The following is a 25,681-nucleotide window of genomic DNA, read 5'->3' as shown; positions in this document are numbered from 1 at the left end:
TTGGTTCTAAACGTCAACACAGAGAAGATCTGGCTAAGCTTAGGTTTTTTGGTGGGAGTTGGAGATACTTTAATTTCTTGTAGGCAATTTAAAGCTCATTTACTGTTGGCCACCGGTAGCTTTAATCAAGGCAAACCGTCTTGCCCAGAACAAAGAACCTTGACAGAAAAGGGGAGCCAGGATCCTAATTAATAAATCTACGCATTGGTTTTGGTGTGGAGGAGCAAGCGGCAGCGTTGGTCCGCAGGCGCGCTGTCTCCTGCTCCCTCCCATCTCCCTGCTGCTGCCGTGGAGCAAGTGCGGGCAGGCCCTTTCTATGGAAGTTTCTGAGCCACGTGAGAGGGAAGCATTGCGTATTCCTAAAACAAGATCTGTCCTGCCTTTGCTTGTGTACTTCGTGTGAGACAAATAGAATAAGGTCCTGTTGGGCTTTTGTTTATTTCTTAAACAGAAAGTGGTGAGCATCCTGATGGTAGAGGTTTGTATCAATTTTAGCCTGGGAGGACCACTTTTGACCTGGCTTTGGAGGCCAGGGAATCAGCTGGAGTCTGTGCAGGCTCATCCTTCAGACACCCGGGAGGACAGGGGCCAGGAGCCCCGGCGTTAGAGCACCTCCCAAAGGCGTCTTTACATAGAGCCTCAGCCCCTTGTGTTGTCTTGGGGAAAAAAATCTTTCAGGCCCTCAGTTTCCGTCAATAAAATGGGATGAATGCTACCTACATCTTGGGGTTGTATTAAGGATTAGAAAAATACATCTAGGAGTTCTTTGGTGGCCTAGTGGTTAAGGATCCGGCATTGTCACTGCTTTGGCTCAGGTCACCGCTGTGGTGTGGGTTCGGTCCCTGGCCTAGGAACTTCCACATGCTGTGGGTGTGGCCAAAAAAGAAAAGAAAAAGAAATAAAAGCAAACAAGAAAAATACATCTAAAGCACGTGGCGTATTGCCTTTCATGGGTCACAGCTGTTGAGGAGCCGTTCTAGGCCTGGAAAAGACTGGCGAGTTTACTCTGTGGCACCTTCAAGTGAGCACAAAGACCAGGCTAGTTTCTTTTGGTCAAAATAACACCCCTCAGTTATTTCATCCAGGGAGAGAGAGAACATGTGTGACACGTATGGTGACACTTGTTTATGCCATCCACCCCTTGTCAGACTTGATTCACCACCTTCTGGAAGTGGGCTCCACAGGCTCCCGATCTCACACTTCAGGCAGACACGTGCCAGTCAGTCCAGGTTCGTAGGAGAGATAGAGTCGGCTTGTACCCCTACAGCCTGTAGTGGGAGTGAGGCTGCTGACCTGCACCCCCACTCCTCCACGGCAGTGCCCTTTGAACATCTTGTCTAAACCCAAGCCTGGCTGAATCACAGCCCCATAATGCTCTTTGCTCTATTTTTACAGCAGCTTGTCTTTCGTACTTGTTATCTGTGTTAGTCTTTGTTTCCTTCTAGCTTCTATTTCAGAGCATCGCTTTGTTTTGTTTTGTTTTGTTTTGTTTTTGTTTTACTTTTTAGGGCTGCACCTGTGGCATATGGAGGTTCCCAGGCTAGGGGTCGAATCGGAGCTACAGCTGCTGGCCTACACCACAGCCACAGCCACACCACATCTGAGCTGAGTCTGTGACCTACACCACAGCTCACAGCAACACCGGATCCTTAACCCACGGAGCGAGGCCAGGGATCGAACCCCCGTCCTCATGGATCCCATTTGGGTTCATTACCGCTGAGCCACTACAGGAACTCCCAGCAACATCTGTTTTAATGTGCAAATCCCCAGAAGGCATTTCTACGAATAGCCTTGACAGAATCAAAGGACAGGTGCTTAAAAGAAGCTCTCGGTCTATTCCACAAACATTTGATTGCTGGACACGTGACTGCCTGTGATGTGTGACAGAGCTAATGCAGCCCTAGTTTTCCAGAGCTCAGTCTGGAAAAGACAAAAAAGGGACAAACCATTCTTTTAGTTAGTTCTCCCCTCCACCCTGTGACAAAGGCAGCACTATCTCAGTTTTCAAGGAAAAGAGGAGGAGGGCGCTGATTAAGTTTATTAAGCAGCTGATGCTCGGGGCCAGGTTCGTGCATGCTGGTACAGGCTTTGTTTGGCGACACCCCCTTACTGGTCGGCAGCGGGGCATCCACACCAGAGGATGAGCAGCAGGCAGGCTGTTGACTGCCTACCCAACAGCCGTTCCCTACTTCTTACAGAGCTGGGGCGTTGGGGTAGTCAGCACGGAGCTGGGCTTTGAGTTACTTGAAACCTAAGCCATTCTCAGTGGCTCCATTCCCCTTTGCCATGCATTCACTCTCCTGGCCGCTCTAGCAGCCATGTAACCCAGTACCAGCCAAGGAGACTTAATGGGAAGATCACTGGGGATCTTTCTGGCATCAAAGGGAAATAGGCATGAAGAGTGAGCCCCTTCCTCCCTGTGCCGACTCCTTCCTTTTGCATTCTGCTTTGCTTGCTCTTCTGCAAGATGATGCTGGAGCTGTGGCAGCATCTTGAGATCAGGAGGGGAGACATGCTGAAGATGGCTGAACAGAGAAGCACAGGGATCTTGGGTCCTTCATCTTGCAACCGCTGAAGTCCTCCAGCCAAGACCTCTTGATGAACGAGATCCCACACGTCTTTGTAGTTAATGCGGTTTAAGCCTGAGATTCTCACAGTGTGGTGCTTGGGTGGTAACACCATCACCACCTGGGAGCTTGTCCGAAATTCACGTTCATGGACCCCGCCCAAGCCCTACTGAATCAGGATCTTTGGGTGTGGGGCCCAGCATTTTTATTTTCACAAGCCCCGGAGGTGATTCTGATACAAACTCAGGTTTGAGAGCCACTGGTGCAAGCCATGGTAGCGTTCCTCAAACTGATCCTGGCAGGATGGATAAGGAAAGAGTTGCCATTTACCAGTCAGCTCTCCATGTCTAGGTGAGGATCAGGTTTGTCCACACTGACAGCCAAGTTATGCCCGTGGCTGTGACACAGATCCATTGGCCCAGTGGATTTGATGGTGCTTTTTGCACAGGGCCCCGGTCAGACCTGCCCGGGTTCTGGGGCCTCATTGTCTGGGGCCGTAGGCACCTGGCTGAGCCCCCACACCCTGCCACTCCTTGAAGAGCCCTGAAAGTATTGTGTGCTCAGAACTGAATGTGACGGATCGAGGTATTTGTTGTCCCCAAGTCAAAGAATTCTTTTATTTAATAGGCACAGGGTGATAGCGAAGACACCACAGACGTGATGGTCTCACAGACATGCGAATGGAATGATACCTGAGGTGTTCAGACCACAAATACTTCCTGGGAACCTGCTCTGGGCCGGATGCTGGGGAAACCGTGGTAGACAAAATAGAAGGGTGTGGGGGAACTGGAGTGTCGCAGCTGCGGTGATGAAGAGGAACTGTACTGGGCAGGCCCATGGAATTCTCCCTCCCGGGATGCCGGGTAGATCAGGGAGTGCTTCCTGGAGGAGGTAGCTACTCATTCAGCGATACTAAGTGTGTGTGCCGGGGTGGAGGCAGGAGGCAGAGCCTGTGCAAAGACCTGAAGGTGAGAGAGACCCTGGGTCCTTCCAGCAAGGGACAGGAACGCAATGTGGCAGGAGGGCCATGTCCCCTGGGAAGCAGTCCTCTTCATGCTCTCAGACCCAGGGATGCGTCTGAGAAGCAGATTGAGATGTAGACAGAATGATCTTTGAAGGATTTATTAATGTGAACTGGACTCTTACTGTCTTAAATGGAAATAATTTATTTACTGCTTTTTATTATGGCCCAATAAATGCTTCTGGGATGAAGCAGGCCATGTCACGAACACTGCCCTCACCCCCCACCCCACCCCACCCTGCCCAGCACCCTCTTCATCCTGCTTAGGTGAATAGTGATGTATACTCATTCCTGTGAGGAGAAGCGCTCGCTCTTTGTCTGAGATCTTCATGAAGTCACTTCGTCTCACTAGGCCTCCTTTTTCTGCTCTCATGAAGTGGACTTAAGCAGTGTTTCCCTCTTGTCCGATCCCAAGAACCATCTGGGCTGCTTGTTCACAAATTCAGGTTCTCTGCCTCTTCCTGGGAGATGCCGGTTCAAGTAGGTCTGAGGAGGAGTTTGGGAATCTGTGTTGTAAAATTAATTTTATTGAGTATATGTGTGTATGTATACATACATAGATTTGTGTGTTTAATTTATACACAAGGAAAATGCACCCCTTTTAAGTGTACTGCTGCATGTGCTTCCTGAACGTGTCAAGTCCTCATCATCCCAGCCCCTCGCAGACACGCCTCACCCGCAGCCCCAGGCAGCGCCTTTAACACTTCTTATCATTGGAATGTTATAGAGTGTACTTTTATCACTCTGGCTTCTCTCTTTCTTTTTCTTTTTCTTCTTTTTAGGGCCGCACCCACAGCATATGGAGGTTCCCAGGCTAGGGGTCGAATCAGAGCTGCAGCTGCCGGTCTACACCACAGCCACGGCAACACAGGATCCAGGCCACGTCTTTGACTTACACCAAAGCTCATGGCAGCACCGGATCCTTAACCCACTGAGCAAGGCCAGGGATCGAACCTGTGTCCTCATGGATCCTAGTTGGGTTTGTTTCCGCTGTGTCATGACAGGATCTCCCCTCTGGCTTCTTTCATTCAGTATGTTTTTGAGATTCATCCGTGTCGTATGTGTGTTTAAGTAATTCATTCCTTTTGTTGCTGAAGAGTAATTCTCTCACTGAAAATGAATGTAATAGTGTTTTTGCTGCATTGCCATGTGAGCCATTTTCTTGCCGATGGACAGGTTATTTTGTTTCCAGTTTGGGGCAATTACGGACCTAGATACTGTGAACATTCATGTGCAAAGAGCTTGGTGGACACATGTTCACATTTCTCTTGGGTTAATCCCTAGGAGTGGGACTTTTGGGGCTTGTGATACATGAAAGCTCCCACTGGGAAAGGAGCTGCCAGACTCTTTTCCTAGGTGGCTGTACCAGTTTACCTTCTCACCCGCAGTGTGGGAAAGTGCTAGTTGCCTTGCATCCATGCCAGCACTTGATATGGTCCATTATTTTTTTTTTGGCCATGCCCATGGCATGTGGAAGTTTCTAGGCCAGGTATCAAACCCATGCCGCAGCAGCGGCTGCATTGTCAACCCCGGGTCCTTAACCCGCTGCGCCATCAGGGAACTCTGGTCAATTTTTGTTGGATTTAAATTTTTTTTGCCATTCCAGTGGTTGTATAATGGTTTGTTCTGATTTTACTTTGCATTTTCCTGATGGTCGAAGATATTGAGCACCTTGTCATGTGCTTCTTGGCATGTGAAATGTCTGTTCATATCTTTTGCTCATTTTTAAAATCGAGTTGTTTGCTGATTTAAGCAAGAAAGGTTTATTTGCTTGTATTTTATTTCACAGTTATACATCTTTATTCGTAAGTAAGACTGGTCAGTAGTTTTTGTTTTTATGTTAAATTGAAGTATTTTTTAAAAATAATTTTTCATTCTTTGTCAGACATCTCTATCGTGAATATTTTCTGCTTATCTAGTTTCCCTTATTATTTTCTTAGTGGCGTCTTTTGAAGAGCAGATTTAAATTTCGGTGAAGTTTGGTATATCAGTTTTTCTTTTACAATTTGAGTTTTTTGTATCCTAAGTTTTTTTGTAACTTACTGTGTGAGTTCGATCCCTGGCCTAGGAACTTGCACATGCCGTGGGCACAGTCAAAAAATAAAAAAATTTTAAAAAGCCCTACACGGTTCTCATGATCATGTCCATTTGAGAAACATGTATTAGATTTTTCTAAGGATCCTTCCAGTGATGACAGTTTTAAGTCTGTGTGTTCCTGCCAGCTCAGCCGCAGTTTGTACCCCGGCTCCTTGCTAGTCAGCGTGGGGTCTGCAGATCAGCAGCATCAGCATCACCGTGGAGCTTGTTCAAGGTGTTGAATCTGGCCTTGCCCCAGACCTACTGAGTAGAGCCCGCATTGTAACGTGCTCCCCAGGGGTTCCCATCAGGGTTGCAGCACTTTTCTAGACGTCATTACCCAGAAGCAGGGCTTTGTGGGGGTTTGGGTCATGAATAACTCTGCAGTTAGAAACACATATGACAAAGTATATATATCGATGTAGCTGAAACAGATTTTTTCAAAACAGTGCTTACTCTTCCTACATGATGCTTACTTTTCTATTCCTTTCCTCTCTGACCCTTTCCTCCCCCCTCCTTTTCTTCCTGTTACAGCTTTCTGGAGGTGTAGTTAATGTACTGTCAACTTCAGCTATTCTGAGTGAACAGTTTGAGGTTATATGGTTGTGCAGCTTTCTTCACAATCAGGTTTCCGAATACTCTCGTCATCCCAGAATATTCCCTTTGCCTCTGTACAGTCAATACTACCCTATTTATTTAAAATACTGGTAGCTACCTACAGTTTGCAAAGAGTCCCAGACTTGAGTTGGACCAGCGGTGTAGCAGCTGTGCTCATTCTCAGGCTTGGCTGAAAGTGGCTTTGTATTGGGCCAAGGGCCCTGAGACATGACTTCTAAACATCAAGCTATTTACACAGAGTGTTATTTTTAGCGTATTTCCATCACATAATAATGTATCACATGTGTACAAGAGCTTTACAGTGTAGAAATTAGTTGCCGAATCCATAAATTAAAAGACTCTGGACCTCTTAAACCTTCGAGTCGATTTGTCTGTGTAGTTTTGAGCATTGACTAGCTAGCTGGTTGTGAGTTAGACCATGACAGTTTGCAGAGAGGTGGAAAGATTTCTCAGATATTTTCCTCAGCAATAGTTAGTCACATGTGTCTGGAATATTGTAATTTCTGAAAATGCAGATGGCTGTCTTTGTGGTTTTCTTGTCCAAGGCAAGTTCTAAAGGTCCTTTCCTTGGGCGAATTAGAAGCCCAGAGTTGAGTACATAGCGTAGGTTTCTGTTGTGAATGTGGAAATACTTTCTCCTCCTTCGAGGCGAGGCTTTGCCTTCTTGCCTTTCACCGCTAGGCAGCTCTCAGTGCCCCTGGGAAAGTGTTGAACCTCTCAGTTGCCCCACCTGGAAAATAAGGTCAGGAGTAGTACTGTCATAGATTTCTTGGGAACATTGAGTGGGTTTAGATGTGTCATGTATTTAGGATTGGGCCTGACGAATTGCTGTTGTTTATCAGCAACATCATCGTTGTGTCATCATGATCATTAGTCTCTAAGCTGACTGTTGTCAAAATCTTGCCTGTAGCCGTTTCCCAAGCTCCCCAAATTCCTTAATAAGAAACTTACTACTTTCTGTTTCTATGCCAAATGCCCGTTTGTGTAGCATCTACCTCTGTGGGCTAGAATTCAGTCTTTCCTCTCTGTTCCCCTCTTGTTGACATCCCCAGGAAGCTTCACCTGGATAATTCACTCACTGTGTAGCTTAAATTGGGGAGGGGGGTGCACAGTTTCTGTGGGTCGGGCCCTGGACCCACCCAGGTGGGCTGGGAGGACAGGATTGGGTGAGGGATGGCCTCAGCGATGTGAAGGGCAGGACAGATGCATGGGGCGGGGGGGGGGGGGGGGGAAGAGCTGTGAGCAGGACCCAGCTCCCCGCCTTATATCTGCCTTTTAGCTTGTAGGTGTTCCCAGTGGGTGTGTCTGCAAAGAATGAAGGTCTGAGAGCCGGTTGGACCAAATGCCCTGTTGTCAGCTTGAATGATCACCTGGAGAAAAACTTGAGAAAGTGCTTTACCGGATCCCTACCCTTTGTCTTTGCTTCTTGTGTTTAACCATCTCAGCTGTGCTGTGTGCAGGACCATCATGTCCTGTCCTCAGCAGAGAAGTCTGATTTTGCAACCTCAGAAGATTGATACTGGGCTCGATGAAAGTGCTTGGTGCTGTATTGATGAGTGAAACCTCGGGTTGCCTGGGCAACACAGACGTCCTTCCTGTTACTATAAAAAGGGATGCAGTCGTGAAGCAACCTACATTCTACTGATTCTTTATGGTAAAAAAGTGCCCAGGGAAATGCTGTATTTTTAAAACAACTTTGATCAGATACATAAGACTTCCTTTTAGTGCTGATAAAATCATCTAAACCCATTCTCAAATGCTTATTGGATTTTACAGGAATCAGAGCTGCTCCATCTATCTTTGTTCTCCCTCTCTTGCTCTATAAGTGGGCAGGATATTTATTGTAAGACCCAGCGTGGATTGTTTCCATCCGTAGGGCCTGTGGTTAAGGGTATAATTTGTACAGAGGTCCTTAGGAGGGAACTTCCTTGCCTCGTAGGGCCTGCGAAGGCCGTGTGAAGGCAGATGGAGGGCGTTTGCTTTCCCCCCGGTGACCTGTTGAGGAGGTTCCCTGGCGGTGGAAGCCTCCTCACCCCAGGTCCTGAGGGCAGCGCATTGCCTTTGCCTCCTTGCAGATTTGCACTGTGGTTTCACTGCGCCGCCATGCAGGAAAGCAGCACTGGGGCAGTTTGTTCCAGTGATTGTTACAAAATCTTTACCGCTAATATTAAAGCATTTAGCCACAGTCCTACCTAGGGGAACAAGTTATGCCAGTTGATATGTCAAACACCTGTAAGATACTTATTCTCTATTTTTGAAGAATTTAAAAAATGCAATGGATAGTACTACAAATTGTTACAGTATTTAACCAAGTTGTCCAAATGGGAATCATGTTTATTCTGTATTTACCATTTTCTAGCTTTTTTCAGGCCATTATGTATGAGCCAAGCTGTATTCATTGTGGAGGAGGTTTTTCTACTTATTGTGTGCAGTGCAGCTTCTAGAGCAGGGTTTCTCAAACTTGGCACTGCTGACATTTTGGGCTGGGTAATCCTTTAGTGTGTGTGTCGGGGTGGGCGGGGCTGTCCTGTGCACCATCGGATATTCAGCAGCATTTCTGGTCTCTATCCACTAGATGGTGGGAGCATGCTTCCCCTCAAGGTGTGACAACCCCAAGTACCTCTAGACGTCGCCAGGTGTTTCCTCTGAGACACAGTCACCCCTGGTTGAGAACCACTGTATTTTTAAAGGCAGTGGTCTTGTACGCACTGGTTTTAGGTCAGCTGGAATAGAAATGTGTGTAGTGACCTTTCAATGTGGCAGTTTGGCTAATTTAAAATAATGTGGATCCAAAATCGGGTTGCTGGAATGGGCTAGCATGCTTAAAGAGCAACAAACAGCATATTGTTATTCTTGGGTGATGGTATTTGCAGGTAAAAGGCAACATGCAGGATTTGAAAATACATATATCACCAGGGTTGTTTTTTTTTTTTAATATAATGGTTTTTATTTTTTTCCATTATGGCTAGTTTACAGTGTTCTGTCAATTTTCTCCTGTACAGCAAGGCGACCCAGTCACACATACATGTATCCATTCTTTAGTCTCCCATTATCCTGCTCCATTAGAAGTGACCAGACATGGATCCCAGTGCTGCACAGCAGGATCTCATTGCTAATCCATTCCAAAGTCAATAGTCTGCATCTATGAACCCCAAGCCCCTAATCCATCCCACTCCCTCCCCCTCCCCCTTGGCAACCACAAGTCTCTTCTCCAAGTCCATGACATATCCCCAGTTTTTAAATTCCTGCAGAGGAAACAGTGACAGCCACAGTAGGCAAGGCAGCCGTGCTCAGACACAGCTGTAGTGCACAAAAGGGCGTTCACCGTATGCTGTTTTGAATGGCAGGGGCCTTTTCTGGGGAACGGCCCCCCAAAAAGCCTGCACATGTCCATAAACCTTGGGACTTCACCTCTGATGGCCTTGTTGTTTTAATTTGCAAAAGTCTTTCCCAGAAAGAAAGATCGAGATTCATGTTTTACCGTTCCTCTTGTCAGCGTCACAGTCTATAATCTTACTATTTTCAAAATTAGCTTCTGTCCACCAGCAGCAATAAGTAGAACTATAAGATTCATGCAATGTTTGTTTTTCTAAAGAGCTATGGCAGGAGGGGAGTGTGTGTGAAGTGAAGTGGGATAAATTTAATTAGCAAGCTGGGGCTATCTGCCCGGCTGTTGATGATGGCATGCCTGACTGCCCAGAATGATATTGAGTTGGGGGCACACTCTTTGTTTTCTTTTTTAGGGCCGCACCTGCCGCATATGCTCGTTCTTGGGCTAGAGGTCGAGTCTGAGCTGCAGCTCCAGGCCTACATTACAGCTACAGCAACACAGGATCCAAGCTGCCTCTGTGATCTATGCCACAGCTCACAGCAGTGCCAGGTCCTTAACCCACTGAGCGAGGCCAGGGATTGAACCCGCATCCTCATGGATACGAGTTGGGTTCTTAACCTGCCGAGCCACAACAGGAACTCCAGGAGGCACACATTTTGCTCTGCTCTCAGGTTTTAAAAAGAATCTCTTTGGGCAGGGAAGTTGTTTCTGCCTCAAGACCTCAAAGTGCCCTTGAAGATATCCTTGTTTCAGGATGCCACGTGCGGGGCCTGTAGGTTGGGATGGGGCCAGCAACCCTGCTGGGCGTGCTTTTCTGGGAGAAAAGAAATAGGAGGTTATTATAGCTTTTGAAATTCTTAATATGTCTTCAAACTGCGATATGAAGAGTGATTTTTTTTTCTAACCTCATTATTTCCCCTTTGTAATTTTGTTTTGAAACTAGGAAATCTTTTTGGAACTGCAGGCCCTAGTACCACACCGATGCCTAGGGTTCAGTTCCAGAAGCCCTGTGAATGGCCCCTTGATGCACTGGCATAAGTGGGGCCATCTCTGATGTGGGGCTGAGCCACTGAGAGATGAGACTGGGAGTATAGGGGTTTGGATGGTTGAGTTCTCCGCGGTGGTTGAAGTTCAGGTCTGGAGTCCAGTGAGGTAGCTAAGAAGAATCAGACAGCCTGGGACTAAGGGGCTGTCCTCAGGTTGGACGCCTGAAGGCTCCAGACCCCCATCACCCGGCGTGTGCAGTGTGGGAAACACTCAGGAAACAAGGATAGAATCAGGCTTGGGATAAGGGGTTTTCTGTCCTGCCTCGCTCATGCTTAAGGGCACAGCTCTCCCCACCAGATGAATGAATGGATTAAGATGTGGTACATATACACAATGGAATACTACACAGCCATAAAAAGAACAAAACAATGCCATTTGCAGCAACATGGATGGAACTAGAGACTCTCATGCTGAGTGAAATGAGTCAGAACGACAAAGACAAATACCATATGATATCACTTATAACTGGAATCTAACATCCAGCACAAATGAACCTCTCCACCGAAAAGAAAATCATGGACTTGGAGAAGAGACTTGTGGCTGCCTGATGGGAGGGGGAGGGAGTGGGAGGGATGGGGAGCTTGGGCTTATCGGACACAACTTGGAATAGATTTACAAGGAGATCCTGCTGAGTAGCGTTGAGAACTATGTCTAGATACTCATATTGCAACAGAACAAAGGTATACATGTAAGGATAACTTGATCCCCTGCTATACAGTGGGGAAAATAAATAAATAAAAAAAATACTGTAAAAAAAATAGATGCAAACTGTTGCTTTTGGAATGGATAAGCAATGAGATCCTGCTGTATAGCCCTGAGAACTATGTCTAGTCACTTAGGATGGAGCATGATAATGTGAGAAAAAAGAATGTATATATGTATGTGTGACTGGGTCACCTTGCTGTACAGGAGAAAATTGACAGAACACTGTAAAGCAGCTATAATGGAAAACAAATCATAAAAAAAATGATTATAGCAGGAAATGTATTAGATCAGTGGTTCTCATAAGTATGGAGCAGCATCAGCATCACCTGAGAACTTGTTAGAAATGCAGGTTTTCAGGCTCCACACAGACCTCCTTAATCAGAAGCTCTAGGGGTGGACCCTGGGGGGCCCATTTTCAAGAAGACCGCCAAGGGACTCTTCTGATGTGTGCTAACGCTTGAGAATCACTGAATTAGTTCTGCCTACCCTGTTCCCCACCAAGAATTCCTAGGTGAACTACCGGGAGAAATCATCTTCCCAAGACACAAATTGCAATTGAAGTAACCTGGTTCTGCTCTTACCAGAGACAGAAAATGGGATAAATGGCTACTGAAGGGTCTCTGTAACACTGCAATTATCTTGGGGTCAATTCCTGCCTAGGTATTTGTTTCTAAAATAAATATCCCAAATAAATACCAGAACCCCATGTGGTAGCCAAAGAAATAGAATTCATTAGTTCAAAAGGAAGAAAAGCATTTCAGATCTTTACTGGAGATTCGAAAAGGGTCAGAGGATTGCATTATAACCTGCAGCTTTTGCCTGTTCTCTGGTGTGTGCACGTGCACACTTGTACATACTGTACATACAATACTGTAATTGGTATTGAAATTTTAATTGAAAAATATGAGGTTGGAGTTCCTGTCGTGGCTCAGTGGTTAACGAACCCACCTAGTGGTATCCAGGAGGATGAGGGTTCTATCCCTGGCCTCGCTCCGTGGATTAAGGATCTGGCGTGGCTGTGAGCTGTGGTGTAGGTCGAAGACATGGCTTGGATCTGGCGTGGCTGGGGCTGTGGCATAGGCTGGCAGCTGCAGCTCTGACCTGACCCCTAGCCTGGAACCTCCATGTGCTGAGGGTGCGGCCCTAAGAAGACCAAAAAAAAAAAAAAATATGAGGCAAGAATATGTAATCCTTTCTGAACAACAACAATATACTCATATGCAGGGATGGAAAAGGTTCTAGATTCTGTCCACTGATTTTCATTTCCTACTGGTAGGATTGCAGTTCATTGAGATTTCAGGCTTTACCTATTATTTTCGAACATTTTTTTGCATATACCATTACCCCTCCCTGGAATTTCCACCTTCCTGCCCTTCATTGATCTGAATCTGGTCCTGCCTCCCTTCCCCCGACAAGAGCAGCAGTGTCTGGGAGAAGTCACAGTGGATTAAGGGTCAGAGAGATAATGAGAACCCTCCTACCCTGACTTTGGGTAGGTCACTTGACTTTTTCTGAATCTCAATTTCTCTAATCTCAAAATACATCCTCCCCACCTAAAAATGGCCACAGACATTTAAAGAGCATTTGTTACAGTGGGAAGTTCTTTACATACATCATTTCATGTAATCACAATAACTCTTTATCACAACACATTGGTCATTTATTGGCAGTTTTTTTCATCCTCCCTTTTTTTTTTTTTTTTTTTTTTTTTTTGGTTCTAACAGCACATTTGCTCTGGCGTTGGTGTGGCTGTGGTGTAGGCCGGCAGCTGCAGCTCCTATTCGACCCCTAGTCTGGGAACCTCCGTATGCCATGGGTGCGGCTGAAAAGAAAAGAAAATGTGTGTCTTAATACTCCAGGCAAGGCGCACAGTAGGTGCTTGTGACTTCCACATTTATTGAGTACTTAATGTGTACAGAATACTGTGGTGGGACCTTTGAGGGCTCCAAGAAGAAATGGGACATGGGCCCTGCCCTTGAGAAGCGAATGTCCTGGTAATGGAACTGGAAAGGGGAGTCAAGAGAGAAGGCCCATGGAGGATGGAGCTTCCTGTGCTTGAGGACCATGAACTAGAGGGGAAAGGGCCCCGGAGCAATGATGGAACTTAGAAGAAAGATTCATTTCAGCCTCAGTTGGGAGGGGGATGGGGGAGCAGCGGGGGTGGGGGGAAAGCTATCTTCCTTTCTTTACCTTTTAATTTCCTTGCACAGATCCAGCAGGATTATGGCTGCAGAGATACTTAAAAATGTTTCCTGTTTTTATAGACGCTTTTGATACAAGCTTAAATGCTCTCCAAATGGGGAAGTTTCCATCAGTGGGACATAATATTCATGGCTACTCATTCAGCGAACATTTGAGTATCATGTGCAGGGTGCTAGGGGTTGGCAGATAAGACTAGGGAGCAAGGGGCAGATGGAGAGGCCCACACAGTAGCGTGTAGGGCACTAAACAACCATGGCAGGCGCTGTGTGTGTTGGGGGGGTGCGGGCAGCTGGCCAGTTGTTCCTTCTGCATGTGTGTTTTGGGGCCCACTTTCTGGGCTCCACACTCGGCTGGGCTCTGGACATCCAAAGAGAAGCCAAAGGCAGGGCCTTGCCGTGTAGAATCCGCATAGTCTGTAAAAGCGGTTCTCAAGATATGGGCTGTGGACCAACAGCATCAGCCTCCCCTGGGAGCTTGTAGAAAGGCAGATTGTCTGGCTCACTGCAGGCCCACTCCATGAAGAACTCCAGGGGCGCTGTCCAGTGGCCTGGGTCCACAAGCGCTCTAGGCGGTTCTGACCCACGCTCTGGTGGGAGGACCGTTCTCAGCCCTCCTGCTGCTCACAGCGCCTACACAGGAGCTCTCAGAGCACCAAGACCCCGGCCACACCTGTGACGACCAGGGCAGTCTGCGGGGCTGGGGGGTGGGGGGGAGGCAGGCACCTGTAATTTCCAGAGCTCCCCAGATGGTCGCATTGGGTTGCCACAGTGAGAACCAGTGATCTCCAACGCACTGAGATCATCCCAGCACAGACCAGTCACCACAGAGCTGTGAGGGCAAACCTGCCTGCAGGCCCACAGAGGGGTGGGCACCCCGGAGGAGGGGGCTGGCTGCCACTGGCCTTCCTATTTGGTGAGCTCTTCCCTCCTGGCTCCCTTTCTTTTGTCTGGACATTGCAGCTGCACGGATGTGAGTTGTGATTGGGAAGGGTACTTTCAAATTCATTTAATGCGATCAATTTTGAAAGTCAAACACAGCTGGCTTCCCCTAAAAACTTTGTATTTCGATAATGGTTATTACAGTACCATGAATAATTGACTAATATCAACTCATTAATATTCTAGTGGGAGAGAGCCTCAGGCTAATAAAATTCGTTTTTAAATTAGTTTTTAAAAATGTGTTGCTGCAGCCCAAGGATAACGGGAAGTTACTCCAAGCAAGAGCAGGTCAGTGAAGTATGAAATTTTATGCTCTTCTTTTAACATAAAATACTTGTTGGGCTGCTTAGTACCCCTGTTTCATTCTCATTTCCTGGAGGGATGAATCGCCAGGAAAAGACCTCCGTTTCAGGGGCGCACACTTCCCGCATGACCTTGTCCTGGGAAGCATTGTTGCATCAAATGGCACAGGGGTGGCTCTGACACGGGTGCCCCGGTTCTTCTGCCAGGTGGGATGCCTCTGGGAAGGTGTCCCCTGCTCCCTCTTTGTTTTTGAGTCCCTCCCAGGGCTTTACACTTGGACCAGATTTTTAAAAATTAAATGTTCTACTTTGAGGTCACGGCACATTCACATACACTTAAAAGCAGTACCACAGAGAGGTCCCGGGTACCCTTGACCCAGTTGCCACCGGTGGTACTGACCTGCTGCGTTGTCATCCACCGTCATGGCTAGGGTGGACAGTCATCACTGCACTGTCCCTTCACAACGCCCCTTTATAGCCACCACTTCCCTTTGGCCCCTCTTCTTTAACCCCTGGCAAGCACTGATCTCTTCTGCTTCTGTTCTCATGGGCTTCAAGGATAAAATGGGTTTCTGGTTTGATAAAAGAGAGATGATAAGTGTGTACATGTAATACGAGGGACAAAGGGTAATTGGGTCAGGAAATTAAACACTAGGATTTGGGGTCATACAGAAAGCAGGCTTCCTTGTGGAACCACATTCAGCATTAGCTCCTGACTGTCCCGTGTCTTGAGAGGAGGTCTGCCGGTATTGTTAGTGTTCATGTACTAAGGTCACTTGCCCTGGGTCTGTGGCCATAGTCTTCTTGAGTTGCTCTGGCTGTGTTGCTGTAATGGTAATAACTGGTCAGGTGCATGCGCTGTAACAGATCGAGACTGCCTGGTTTGTGCTCCACCCTTTCTTCCTTTGGGATAAGCCAAAGGCCTCTTGGCAGGGTTCCCTGGAGGGTGGAGAGGAATCACAAGGTGGAGATAGGAGTTAATTTGGCTTCTCTTCAAATGGATGTTCTGGAAATAATTGCTCAACAATTTTTTTAAGTTTTATTGAAGTATAGATTTACAATGTTGTGATAATTTCTGCTGTACAACGAAGTGATTCAGTTATACATATACACACACCCATTCTTTTTCCGGTTCTTTCCCATATAGCTTATAGCAGAATACTGGGTAGAGTTCCCTGTGCAGTTCCCCATTGGCCAGTCATTCTGTATGCCGCTGTGTGCACATGCCAGTCCCCACCTGGGGCCGCAGTTCATCCCTCCCCTCACCCGTCCCCTTTGGTGACCATACCTTTGTTTTCAGTCCGTGAGTCTGTTTCTGTTCTGCAAGTAAGTTCATTTGTATCCTTTTTTTAGATTCCATATATAACTGATACCATCTGATGTTTGTCTTTCTCTCTCTGACTTACCTCACTTAGTATGATGATCTCTAGTTGCGCCCATGTTACTGCAAATGGCATCATTTCACTCTTTTTATGACTCAGCAATATTCCATTGTGTGTCTGTACCACATGCTCTTTATCCATTCCTTCGTTGATGGACATTTAGGTTGCTTCCATGAGGCTATTGTTAATAGTGCTGCAGTGAACTTTGGGATGCATGTATGTTTTTGAAGTAGGGTTTTCTCCCAACAGATGCCCAGGAGTGACATTGCAGGGTCACATGGTAGTTCTGTTTTAGCTTCCTGGAGAACCTCCATACTGTTTTCCTTAGTGGTTGTACCAACTTACATTCCCATCAACAGTGTAGGAGCGTTCCCTTTTCTCCACATCCTCTCCAGCATTTATTGTTTGTCGACTTTTTGATGATGGCCATTCTGACCTGTGTAAGATGATAGTTTTCATTGTAGTTTTTATTTTCATTTCTGTAATAATTAGCAATGTTGAACATTTTTTCATGTGTTTTTTTGCCATCTGTAACAATTTTTTTAGTTGAAGTTATAGTTGATTTACAATGTGTTAATTTCTGCTGTACGGCAGAGTGATTTAGTTAGACACACACACACACACACACACACACACACACACACACACACATTTTAAAAAGATACTCTTTTCCATGATGGTTTATCACAGGATGATGAATATAATTCCCTGTGCTTTGCAGTAGGACCTTGTGGTTTGTCCTTCCCATATGTAATAGTTTGCATCTGCTTAACCCCAACTTTCCCACTCCATCCCTCCCCAACCCCCTCCCCCTTGGTAACCACAGTCTGTTCTCTGTGTCCCTGAATCTGTTTCTGTTTTATAGGTAGGTTCATTTGTGTGCTTGACAGTTCTTTTAATCTGAAGAGGCAGATGCTGTGTGGAGGGATGAGGCCTTACCCCAGCCTTTCTCACCCAGCAAAACTCAACCCAGTCGGACTCTAAGATCTTGCGTATTCACGTGCATTCCAGAGCAGTTCAGTGCGAAAGGGGAGAATCGCAAGAGTGAGTCTCGAGGCTCCTCCTTCAGTGCTGTTCAGTATGGTGGCCGCCAGCCTCATGCAGCTAGTGAGTGCCTGGAACGGGCTCAGCGTGGTAGAGGATCTGAACTTTTAATGCATTTAATTTTGATTATCTTAAATTTAAAGAGTCACATGTGGCTTGTGGCTGCCATATGATGGCATAGAGAGTCCAGGTTACCCACCTTGGGCTATTTGAGTCACTCCAGCCGCCTCAGTGGGGCCAAAGCAGAATTGCTTGGCACAGTTGCCCCCAGGATCATCTGGCTACTACCCCTACTTCCCCTCCCAGCATCCAAGTATTTCCAAACCATCAGTTTGAAGCAGCAGCAAATAATTAGCACATCTGTGCCCAGCCGGCCAGTGCTTGGCTCACAGTAGTGCTTGCTTGGTACTTCTCTAGTGGGCTGGACTTGCACTTCTCTCCAAATTTACATGCTCATTTCTGAGACAAGGATGGGACTTGTTCGCAGCGTCCCATACTGGGTCTCAGAAAGAAAGTCATGAAGCTTTCATTCATGGGTACCAAGATCAAGCTTTACATTCTTTCCTTTGCCAGAGAGCCACACAGGAAAGCATTAATTGAGTATGGATCTTGGAGTCAGGTTCTTACATTGGCATCTGACATCTCCACTTTCTGATGGTATGACTTTGAACAAGTTAAGTAACCTCTCTGCCTCCCTTTCTGTACCTATAAGATGAAGATCATAATAGTACCTCCATAATCATGGGGTGAGTGGGCTGAGTACATGCAAGCAGTGCCCTTGTTTCATAGCAATTGCTCCCATGATTGTCGCCTCCTGTTACGATGAAGCAGATGCTAACTACCGGCATGACAGTCAAGATTTTCTGGAAAGGAAATGATTTGAAGGTATGAGTCTTCCAAGTGTCCACATGAGGGCAGCCTAAAATCATGCTTGTCCCTGGAACAAACAGCCTTCGGTTGGTAAAGCCTCAAGATAACATGGCTGCTTTCAAATGTGGTTGGCCCCTTTCCCTCAGTTTTTCCTTCTTTCTTCTGTATGAAGAACACTCTCAGTGGTACTCAGGCTGTACCTTCGATCTGGGGGGGTGATGGGACCTGCTTGGGCTGACAAGTTGATATGGGTGCTGATGCCAGCATCTGTCCAGGGGTCCTAGGCTTCTCTTTGTAGCTTCTTACACAGAACAAATCCTTATTAATTGAACACTTAAGGTAGAGGCGAGAGCTTGAAAATGTTTAGAGAATTGTAAAAGAGAAACCTGGTTTTATCTCCCTGCTCCTTCCACTGATCATACACCTGCCTTTGAACATTGTGGCTGGGTGACCCAGAGATGCATATGGGTCCTTTGTAGCCCCCTCACCCCCACCCCCTGCCACAGGGAGACTGACTTAGAGCACTCTGCAACAAAGCAGAATGAAATTAGGGTTCTGCCAGCCATGTGAGGGCACAGAGCATCACAGGCCTGGGAAACTGTGAGGTCTTGAAGATGGATGGGGTTTAAACAGGTGCAGGGAGCGTGGGGGAAAGGGGCAGTGCTGAGATCAAGTTGGGAAGAGGGTTTGGGGTCAGCTTGGTGGGGGGGCAGCAATGATGAGCTGAGAAGTTGGGCCTTTAAATTCTTGATGCTCTTCATGTCCTTGCTAGTGCTGATTAAGAGTTGACTGAAAACAGGGAGTTCCCGTTGTGGCTCAGTGGGTGACAAACCTGACTAGTATCCATAAGGATGTGTGTTTGATCCTTGGCTTTGCTCAGTGGATTAAGGATCCAGCATTGCCGTGAGCTGTGGTGTGGGCCAGCAGCTACAGCTCCATCTGGACCCCTAGCCTGGGAACCTCCTTATGCCATGGATGCGGCCCTAAAAAGAAAAAAAAAAAAAGGTTGACTAAAAGCAAACCTGGGCAGTGGCACGTAGTTGAGGTTGATTCTCCAGGACTTCTCTCTTGAGCTTTAATATTCCTGCTGCATAATCCAGGCTGCAAAATGAGATGCTCATGGGGAGCCACGAGAACCCAGTGGTTATCACGTCCATCTCTGTATGCATTCTTGCCACCTGCGCTGCAGTCCACGCCTCTGGGTCCCTCTCCTGGGCAGTGGCAGGAACATTCCTGAAAGGGGTGCAGGTCCCTGGGGCAGCAAGGCACACTTTGAAGTCAGCTATGACTGGCAGAGAAGAGGGCCCGGGTCCTGGGCATGTGAACCTCGTTGTCCTAACACGAAAGCCAGTTTCTGCGGAATGTAGCGCTTGAACACTGTAAGTGATGCTCGTGAACGACCAGTTGTGACCAAGTGCGGTAGATGACTTTCAGTCCTAAAACGACCATGATGATCATTTAATCTTTGATTCAGAAAGCCCTTTAGGGTCGTGGAGATGAGGAGCTCTTGGGATGTTTCCTGGTCATTTTTTTTGGTGGGAGGGGGGACTGCCATTTGTTTTATTTGTTGTAGATAGTTAAATAACAAGAGGAGTCTGTTATAGTCCTTTTTTGTGATTCAGAAATGCGAGGACCTCGGAGGAAATCTGGGAGAGCTGAAATCACACTTGAGTGTTGTATTTTTTCATTGCTCAGCCCAGGAGCTCATATGTGTCCCTCAGTAATTGGCTCCTTCCAGAAAGTCGAATGTTCACTGTCTACATGATAAGTGCATCTACTTTTGGGCTTCTCCCTTCCCCTGAGAGCCAGACTGGGGGAGGCTCTGTGGGCTTTTCTCCACATTGCCAAGCCTCTCTGTCACTTATTGCGTTTTCGGACCCTAGGGCCAGGTCTGGGGACAGAGGACTAAGGGCTTGGTTCTCTGGGACTGGCTTTTGGGCCACTACAGCCCAGCTTGATGGGTGAGTATGGAAGCCGTGGCTCCCGTCCGTTGCCTCCCAGGGCGGGACCGTGCGTGTGGTGGGGAGCGATGGATCGGGCCTCCGAGGGTGGAGGGATGTTGCTGGGTGGCATGTGCGTGTGGCCGGCCATACCCAGGGCTCGGGCCCAGCGGCCCCTGGCAGTCAGCAAACCGGGAGAGTGAGGGCTTTCATCGTGTTTTCTCTCTTGCAGGCATGGATGGATTTTTAAAATCCGATGAGAGACAACGCCTAGCTAAGGAAAGACGAGAAGAAAGAGAAAAATGTCTTGGTGAGTCGTGCGCTTTGGCTGTTTAGGTCCAGGGGAGTAGAGGTGTGGCGGTGCCTTTTCTCAGGATCCTTAGAAACTCATGACTGACTGGGTGGGAAGAGAACCAGGACGGTCGCTGGGTGAACATGGGGAACTGGGGGCAAGCCTGCCCTGCGACTTGGCCCATTCGACGGGGCGGCTCCAAGGGTCATCCTCCGGAGGACGGAGGCGGCCGGCCCCGAAGGCCTTTTCTCCGCCAGGACAAGGAACCCTGCTGAGAACGCCTGTGTTGCCTCTTGCAGGCTCCAGGCAGGTGGGCCCAGCCTGCTCCCCCCCTGGCTGCCCTGAGGCAGGTGGAGTGGCTTCTGCAGGGCACCGCGACAAGCGTGGACTGCTTGACTGCTTCCTCCTGGTCGGTCCAGGCCTCGCATCCCGCAGGGAACTGTGGTCCGGCTCTCCCGGTGGGGTTGAGGCCCCTTAGTAGAAGTCTTGAGGGCAAGGCCGATTCCCTTCATCCTGTTCTGTCGACCTCCTCCGCCAGCTCAGCGCCCGGGCGGGGTGTACACAGCTCATGTGCTCCGAATGAAGGTGCCCTCGCCGCTCTGGTTTCTCGATGCGGTCTGACGGGCCCGGCCGACCCGACGGGGATGGGCGTCAGCTCCCGCCTGTAGGAGCAGGGACTGTGCCCTTTCAGTACCTTGTCTCATTCCACCTTCACAGCACTTGGATTTCTCGGAGGCAACGTCCCCACTTCGCAGAGGAGGAAACCGAGGCTGAGAGAGGGCGGGTTTTTATGCCCAGGGTCACCCGGCTTGTGGCAGAGGCCCCAGCACCCTTCATCTCCATCGCCGCGGCCTGTGATCCCATGGCGCCCTTTGTTCGCTGTCACTCTCACTCTTGTGTTTTGGGTGTTAAGCCAAATGGCCGAGGTGCTGTGGTCATGAAACCTCTTTCCGCCTTCCTTTCCCCCAGCTGCCCGGGAGCAGCAGATCCTGGAGAAACAGAAAAGAGCCAAGCTGCAGTACGAAAAGCAAATTGAGGAGCGATGGCGGAAACTGGAAGAGCAGCGGCAGCGCGAGGAGCAGAAGAGGGCTGCCGTGGAGGAGAAGAGGAGGCAGAAGCTCCGGGAGGAGGAGGTGAGGCCGGAGCCCCAGCGCCGCCGCAGCTCACCCAGGGCTTGGCGCTCGGGGCATCGAGGGGTCCTGCCCCGCTCTGGGCTGGCGAAGAGAAGCGCTAGAACAGGAACACAGGGACCTAGCCTTTCGGCTCAGCTGTGAGTTTGCTCTGGGACCTCGGACAAGTCAGGTGGGCCTCTCTGGGCCTTGATTCACTTGTCTCTGAAGCGAAGGGGTTGGACCTGGCAGTCTCCAAGGCCTCTTCCAGGCCTGCCCATCTCTGACTCAAAGACTCAGAGGGGATTGTGGACGGAGCCTGGGTGGCGTAGACCCGCGGGTTTTGCAGGGAGTCTGTGCTTCTGGGGCAGACATGGGGCTAGACGAAGGGCTTTGAGCGTAGAGGGTGACATGACCTTGTATTCCCTGCTGGAAAATCAAATAGTCTACCTTCTCGTACAAACGTGCCAGTCTATGTATATTTTAATGCAGTTCTTGCTTTAATCATCCTTTTTCTCCAGTTATCTTTTAAAGAAGAAGTGGAATGTAATTACTCTGACAGAATCCTTTATTACTAAACGTTTAAAACATATTCAGAAAGCGTATTTGGGGTATAGATTTTCTTAACAAATATATTTTCAGGGTGTAATCATAGCCTTGTATCAGGTGATGGTCATTTTTTATTCATAAGGTATAGTGACTCATCATTCAGAATGAACAACATAGAGGTTTGTTCATCGCTAACACGATCAGATGCAGAGATTGTGAATTTTGGCTCCTCTGCCATCACCCCTCCTGGGAGGCGCTCTCCTGACCTTGTTTCAGTCAAGGTCAGCTAAAGTCGCTGAAGGGAAGCTAACATTTCTGAGTGATTACTCCGTGCTAGGTACTTTGCTGGCACTTTCACAGAAGTCACCTCCTTTACATCCTGTGACCACGGAGTGTAGAGACCAAGACGAGAGCCACCGTGGGTGGGCTGCTTCAGTGACCCAGCGTGGCTCTGTCCTTTCCCAGCCTGTGTACTCGTCATGAGTCACTAGGCTCGCCGCTGTTCTTCCCATCCTCTCTTCCCGGCCTCACAGCTTGTCCCCGTCGTCCCTGCTCTCTCCGTTTCCACGCCGGACATCCTGTGGGACTGCTGATTCCAGAGAATGTGTGTCACTGCTCTTTCCAGGGAGGGGCACCGTGAAGTCACGGGAGACACATCTTGAGCCTCCGTCACGCCTGACAGTGTCACGGGGGTCCACCTAAGAGGCACTGCCTGTCTGTGATTTTTCTTTACTGAACAGTGGTGCCAGAGGCATTTTAGATCCAGCTGCCAGACTCCCCTCTCTTGTACATGAGGGAACGACACGCCAGGTGGTTGGTGCCTGCTGTTGGCTTTGGGTGCTCCCTCTCACCTCTGATGCGGTGAAGGCAGGGAGTAGGGGCTGCTGCCCGACCATGGTCAACACACACACACACACACACACACACACACACACACACACACACACACACACACACACACACACACACAGCTCCACAGACGCAGCAGGACAGGGCTGAGAGCTGGGCCTCCTGCGGGTGTAGAGCAGCCCAGAAAGCGATGGTCTCCCTCTTCCACCTGCTCCCGCCCTCAGAGCCCCGCAAGAGCCTGGGGAACTCTCCACATGCAGGCTGGCCTATTAACCACATCGTCGTCGGTGCTGTGCTTGTGCAGAGGTCCGATTGGCCTTCTTGTGGGTGATCTTTGGGAAGGACAGCTGTGTCTCAGCTTCGAGAGTCCTTTCTAAAGGAGAGCCTTTGCCCTTGCCCTGTGGGTTGCTGGAGATCTTCGAGAGTGCTTCTACCTACTTGGCACATGACTCTGGAGGCTGTCTGTTCCCTTCGCAGTGCGGATTTAAGTTCCTTTTGTAAGGGGTTGTCTCTGTCAACCGGGGAAAAGCCTCTGCAGGAAGGTGGTTTATTCCATTTTGCTTCTCTGGCTTGTTGAAAAGTGTCTGATTGCCCACCAACTCCGATGGCTCTGGGTCTGGTACTAGGAGCTCATAAAAAGCATGTTGATTCCTCCCCTCCCCCCAGCCCAGCCCTGGCTCCACGACCCTAGGGTCGTTGCTGTGATGCTGCTCTTGTGAACACCTCAGGTCTGTGTGCATGAGCCCCAGGCTCACCTTGGAGGCCTCCTCTCTACCAACACAGAAGTGTGCCTCGTAGCCAGCCTGGCTCCTAGAGCTCTTGAGGGCTGGGAGGGCCGGAAGCTGAGCCGGCCTGTCCTGCAGGAGCAGGAGTCCAGTGTCCACTTGATACCCTAACCTCTTGAGCTCGGTCTCTCGTGGGAGAGGCTGCCTTTTCCCCAAGGTGGGTTCTTCCAACCTTCATCTGCCACAAAGCTCCCAAGAGTCAAGCTTCTGGAACAAGCCCTTGTCACCTACCTGGGTTAAGGCTCACAGCGCAACGTGCTCACCCATCTCCACTCGGGAGTATGATGACTCGGGGCCTTGGAAAGTGGGGTTTGGAGAAGCCACCCCCATGTTCCTCATTCTAAACAAATAACCAGGAAAGGCTTCTTTCAAAGCGTAGCTTCACCTCTCTGAGTTACTGTGACACATCACAACTTTCTCTTTACTCTTACTGCTTGATACCTAACAAAACCCGCCAGGCTGAGTGTAAAAACGGGAAGTTTCTGAAGTCTACTCAACAAAACTTCACTAAGCGGAGAGCTGGCTGCTCTCAGAGGACAGTGGCTGGCATGGGGCCATGGTGCCTATGTGACTTTCTGGCCGCATGTGGGCATCTACAGAGAGAAAGGCCCTCCGTGGAGCCATGCTTAGGACCACCTGAGGGCTTGTCCCCTAAGCTGTCATCTCCAGAACACATGTTGTAAGGGCACTGGAAAAGGCCCAGTCAGCCCTTCACTCCTGCAAGAAGCAGCTGTCTGGGTAACAGTGGCCAGGCCATGCTAAAGGCCTTTTTACACTGCTTGGCCAGCCGAGCATGTCGCCTTGGTCGTGGTTCTCCTCTAAGTTCATCCAGGCAGATCTAGGGCCAGAGCTCAAGGGGTCAAGGGTGAGTTGCCCTCATTCCTTCTTCCACTAAGCCCTACCCAGCAGAGGGCATTCCAGGGACAGAATGGGCGTTGCCCTTTCCCTGTCCTCTCTTGATCATAAGACAGTAGTCCGGAGAGCCACAGCTTGGCAAGAATCGCAGTGTCCAACTCTGATATTTATTAGCATTGTTCTTCGGATGTGCTTGGACTGCGATTGAACTTTCTCGCACATGCTCTCTCAGGCTCAGCCTTTCCTCTAACCAGTAGTTCTCAGCATCGTCCCAGGACCAGCAGCACCAGAATCATCTGGGAACTTGTCAGAAATGCATATTCTCAGCAGGTTCACTTTAGACCTGCTGAATCAGAAACTCTGGGGGTGGGGTTCAGCAGCTGGTGCTTTACCAATCCCTCCTGGGGATTTTTTTTTTCTAAGGGCTGCACTCACAGCATGTGGAAGTTCCCAGGTTAGGGGTCAAATCGGAGTTGTAGCTGCCAGCCTACACCACAGCCACAGCAATGCCAGATCCAAGTTGTGTCTGTGACCTACACCACAGCTCACAGCAACGCCGGATCCTTAACCCACTGAGCCTGGCTGGGGAATCCAACCCATGTCCTCATGATACAAGTTGGGTTAGTTACCACTGAGCCACAATGGGAATGCCTTCCTGGGGATTCTGATGCACGCTCACTCAAGTTTAAGAACCACTGCTCCAAACTTCCGTGTTAGTAATCCTCCTATTCAAATTTGGATTGTTTGCATTGGATAAGAACTTGCTATGTTAGTTTTTGTCTTATAGACTTGAATGATTGGTAAAATAGATAATATCGTCCCTTTATATAGATAAGAAAAGTGATGCATAAGGATGTTAAACACTTAACTCAAGGTCATGGGGCTAAAAAGTAGCAGGCAGAAGTGAGATTTGAATCTACATCTCCTGACTCCGAATCTAGGATTCTCTACATTTCATCACATGAAGGAATAGAAAGATATACACACATACTAGGTAATATGAGACCATATGGGACTGACCTCTCGTAAGAGCGAGGTGGACCGGTTTTGGTTTTGCTGTGTTTGAATCACCCCTTCTGACAGCATTGGGTTTTATAAGTCCCTTGAGCGTAGGGCTTGTTACCGCATGTTTTTTCTCATCTGTCCACATGTGGATGATGCAAAATAATGTGTCTTCTCTCAGTGAAAACTTCATTTTC

The 25,681-nt window shown here is 48.5% G+C and overlaps 1 protein-coding gene across 1 annotated transcript in view; it reads left to right on the top strand.

The window, feature by feature from the left end:
• MAP7D2 (MAP7 domain containing 2) overlaps positions 1-25,681 on the top strand; it is a 95,829-nt gene that overhangs the window by 23,117 nt on the left and 47,031 nt on the right. The window contains 2 exon segments of the mRNA XM_013985990.2: positions 20,276-20,353; positions 21,305-21,468. Coding sequence (XP_013841444.2) covers positions 20,276-20,353; positions 21,305-21,468 — 242 coding nt within the window.

Source organism: Sus scrofa, chromosome X, assembly GCF_000003025.6.
Source record: "Sus scrofa isolate TJ Tabasco breed Duroc chromosome X, Sscrofa11.1, whole genome shotgun sequence".
NCBI classification, from domain to species: Eukaryota; Metazoa; Chordata; class Mammalia; order Artiodactyla; family Suidae; genus Sus; species Sus scrofa.
This window is presented reverse-complemented; position numbering and strand designations above follow the sequence as displayed.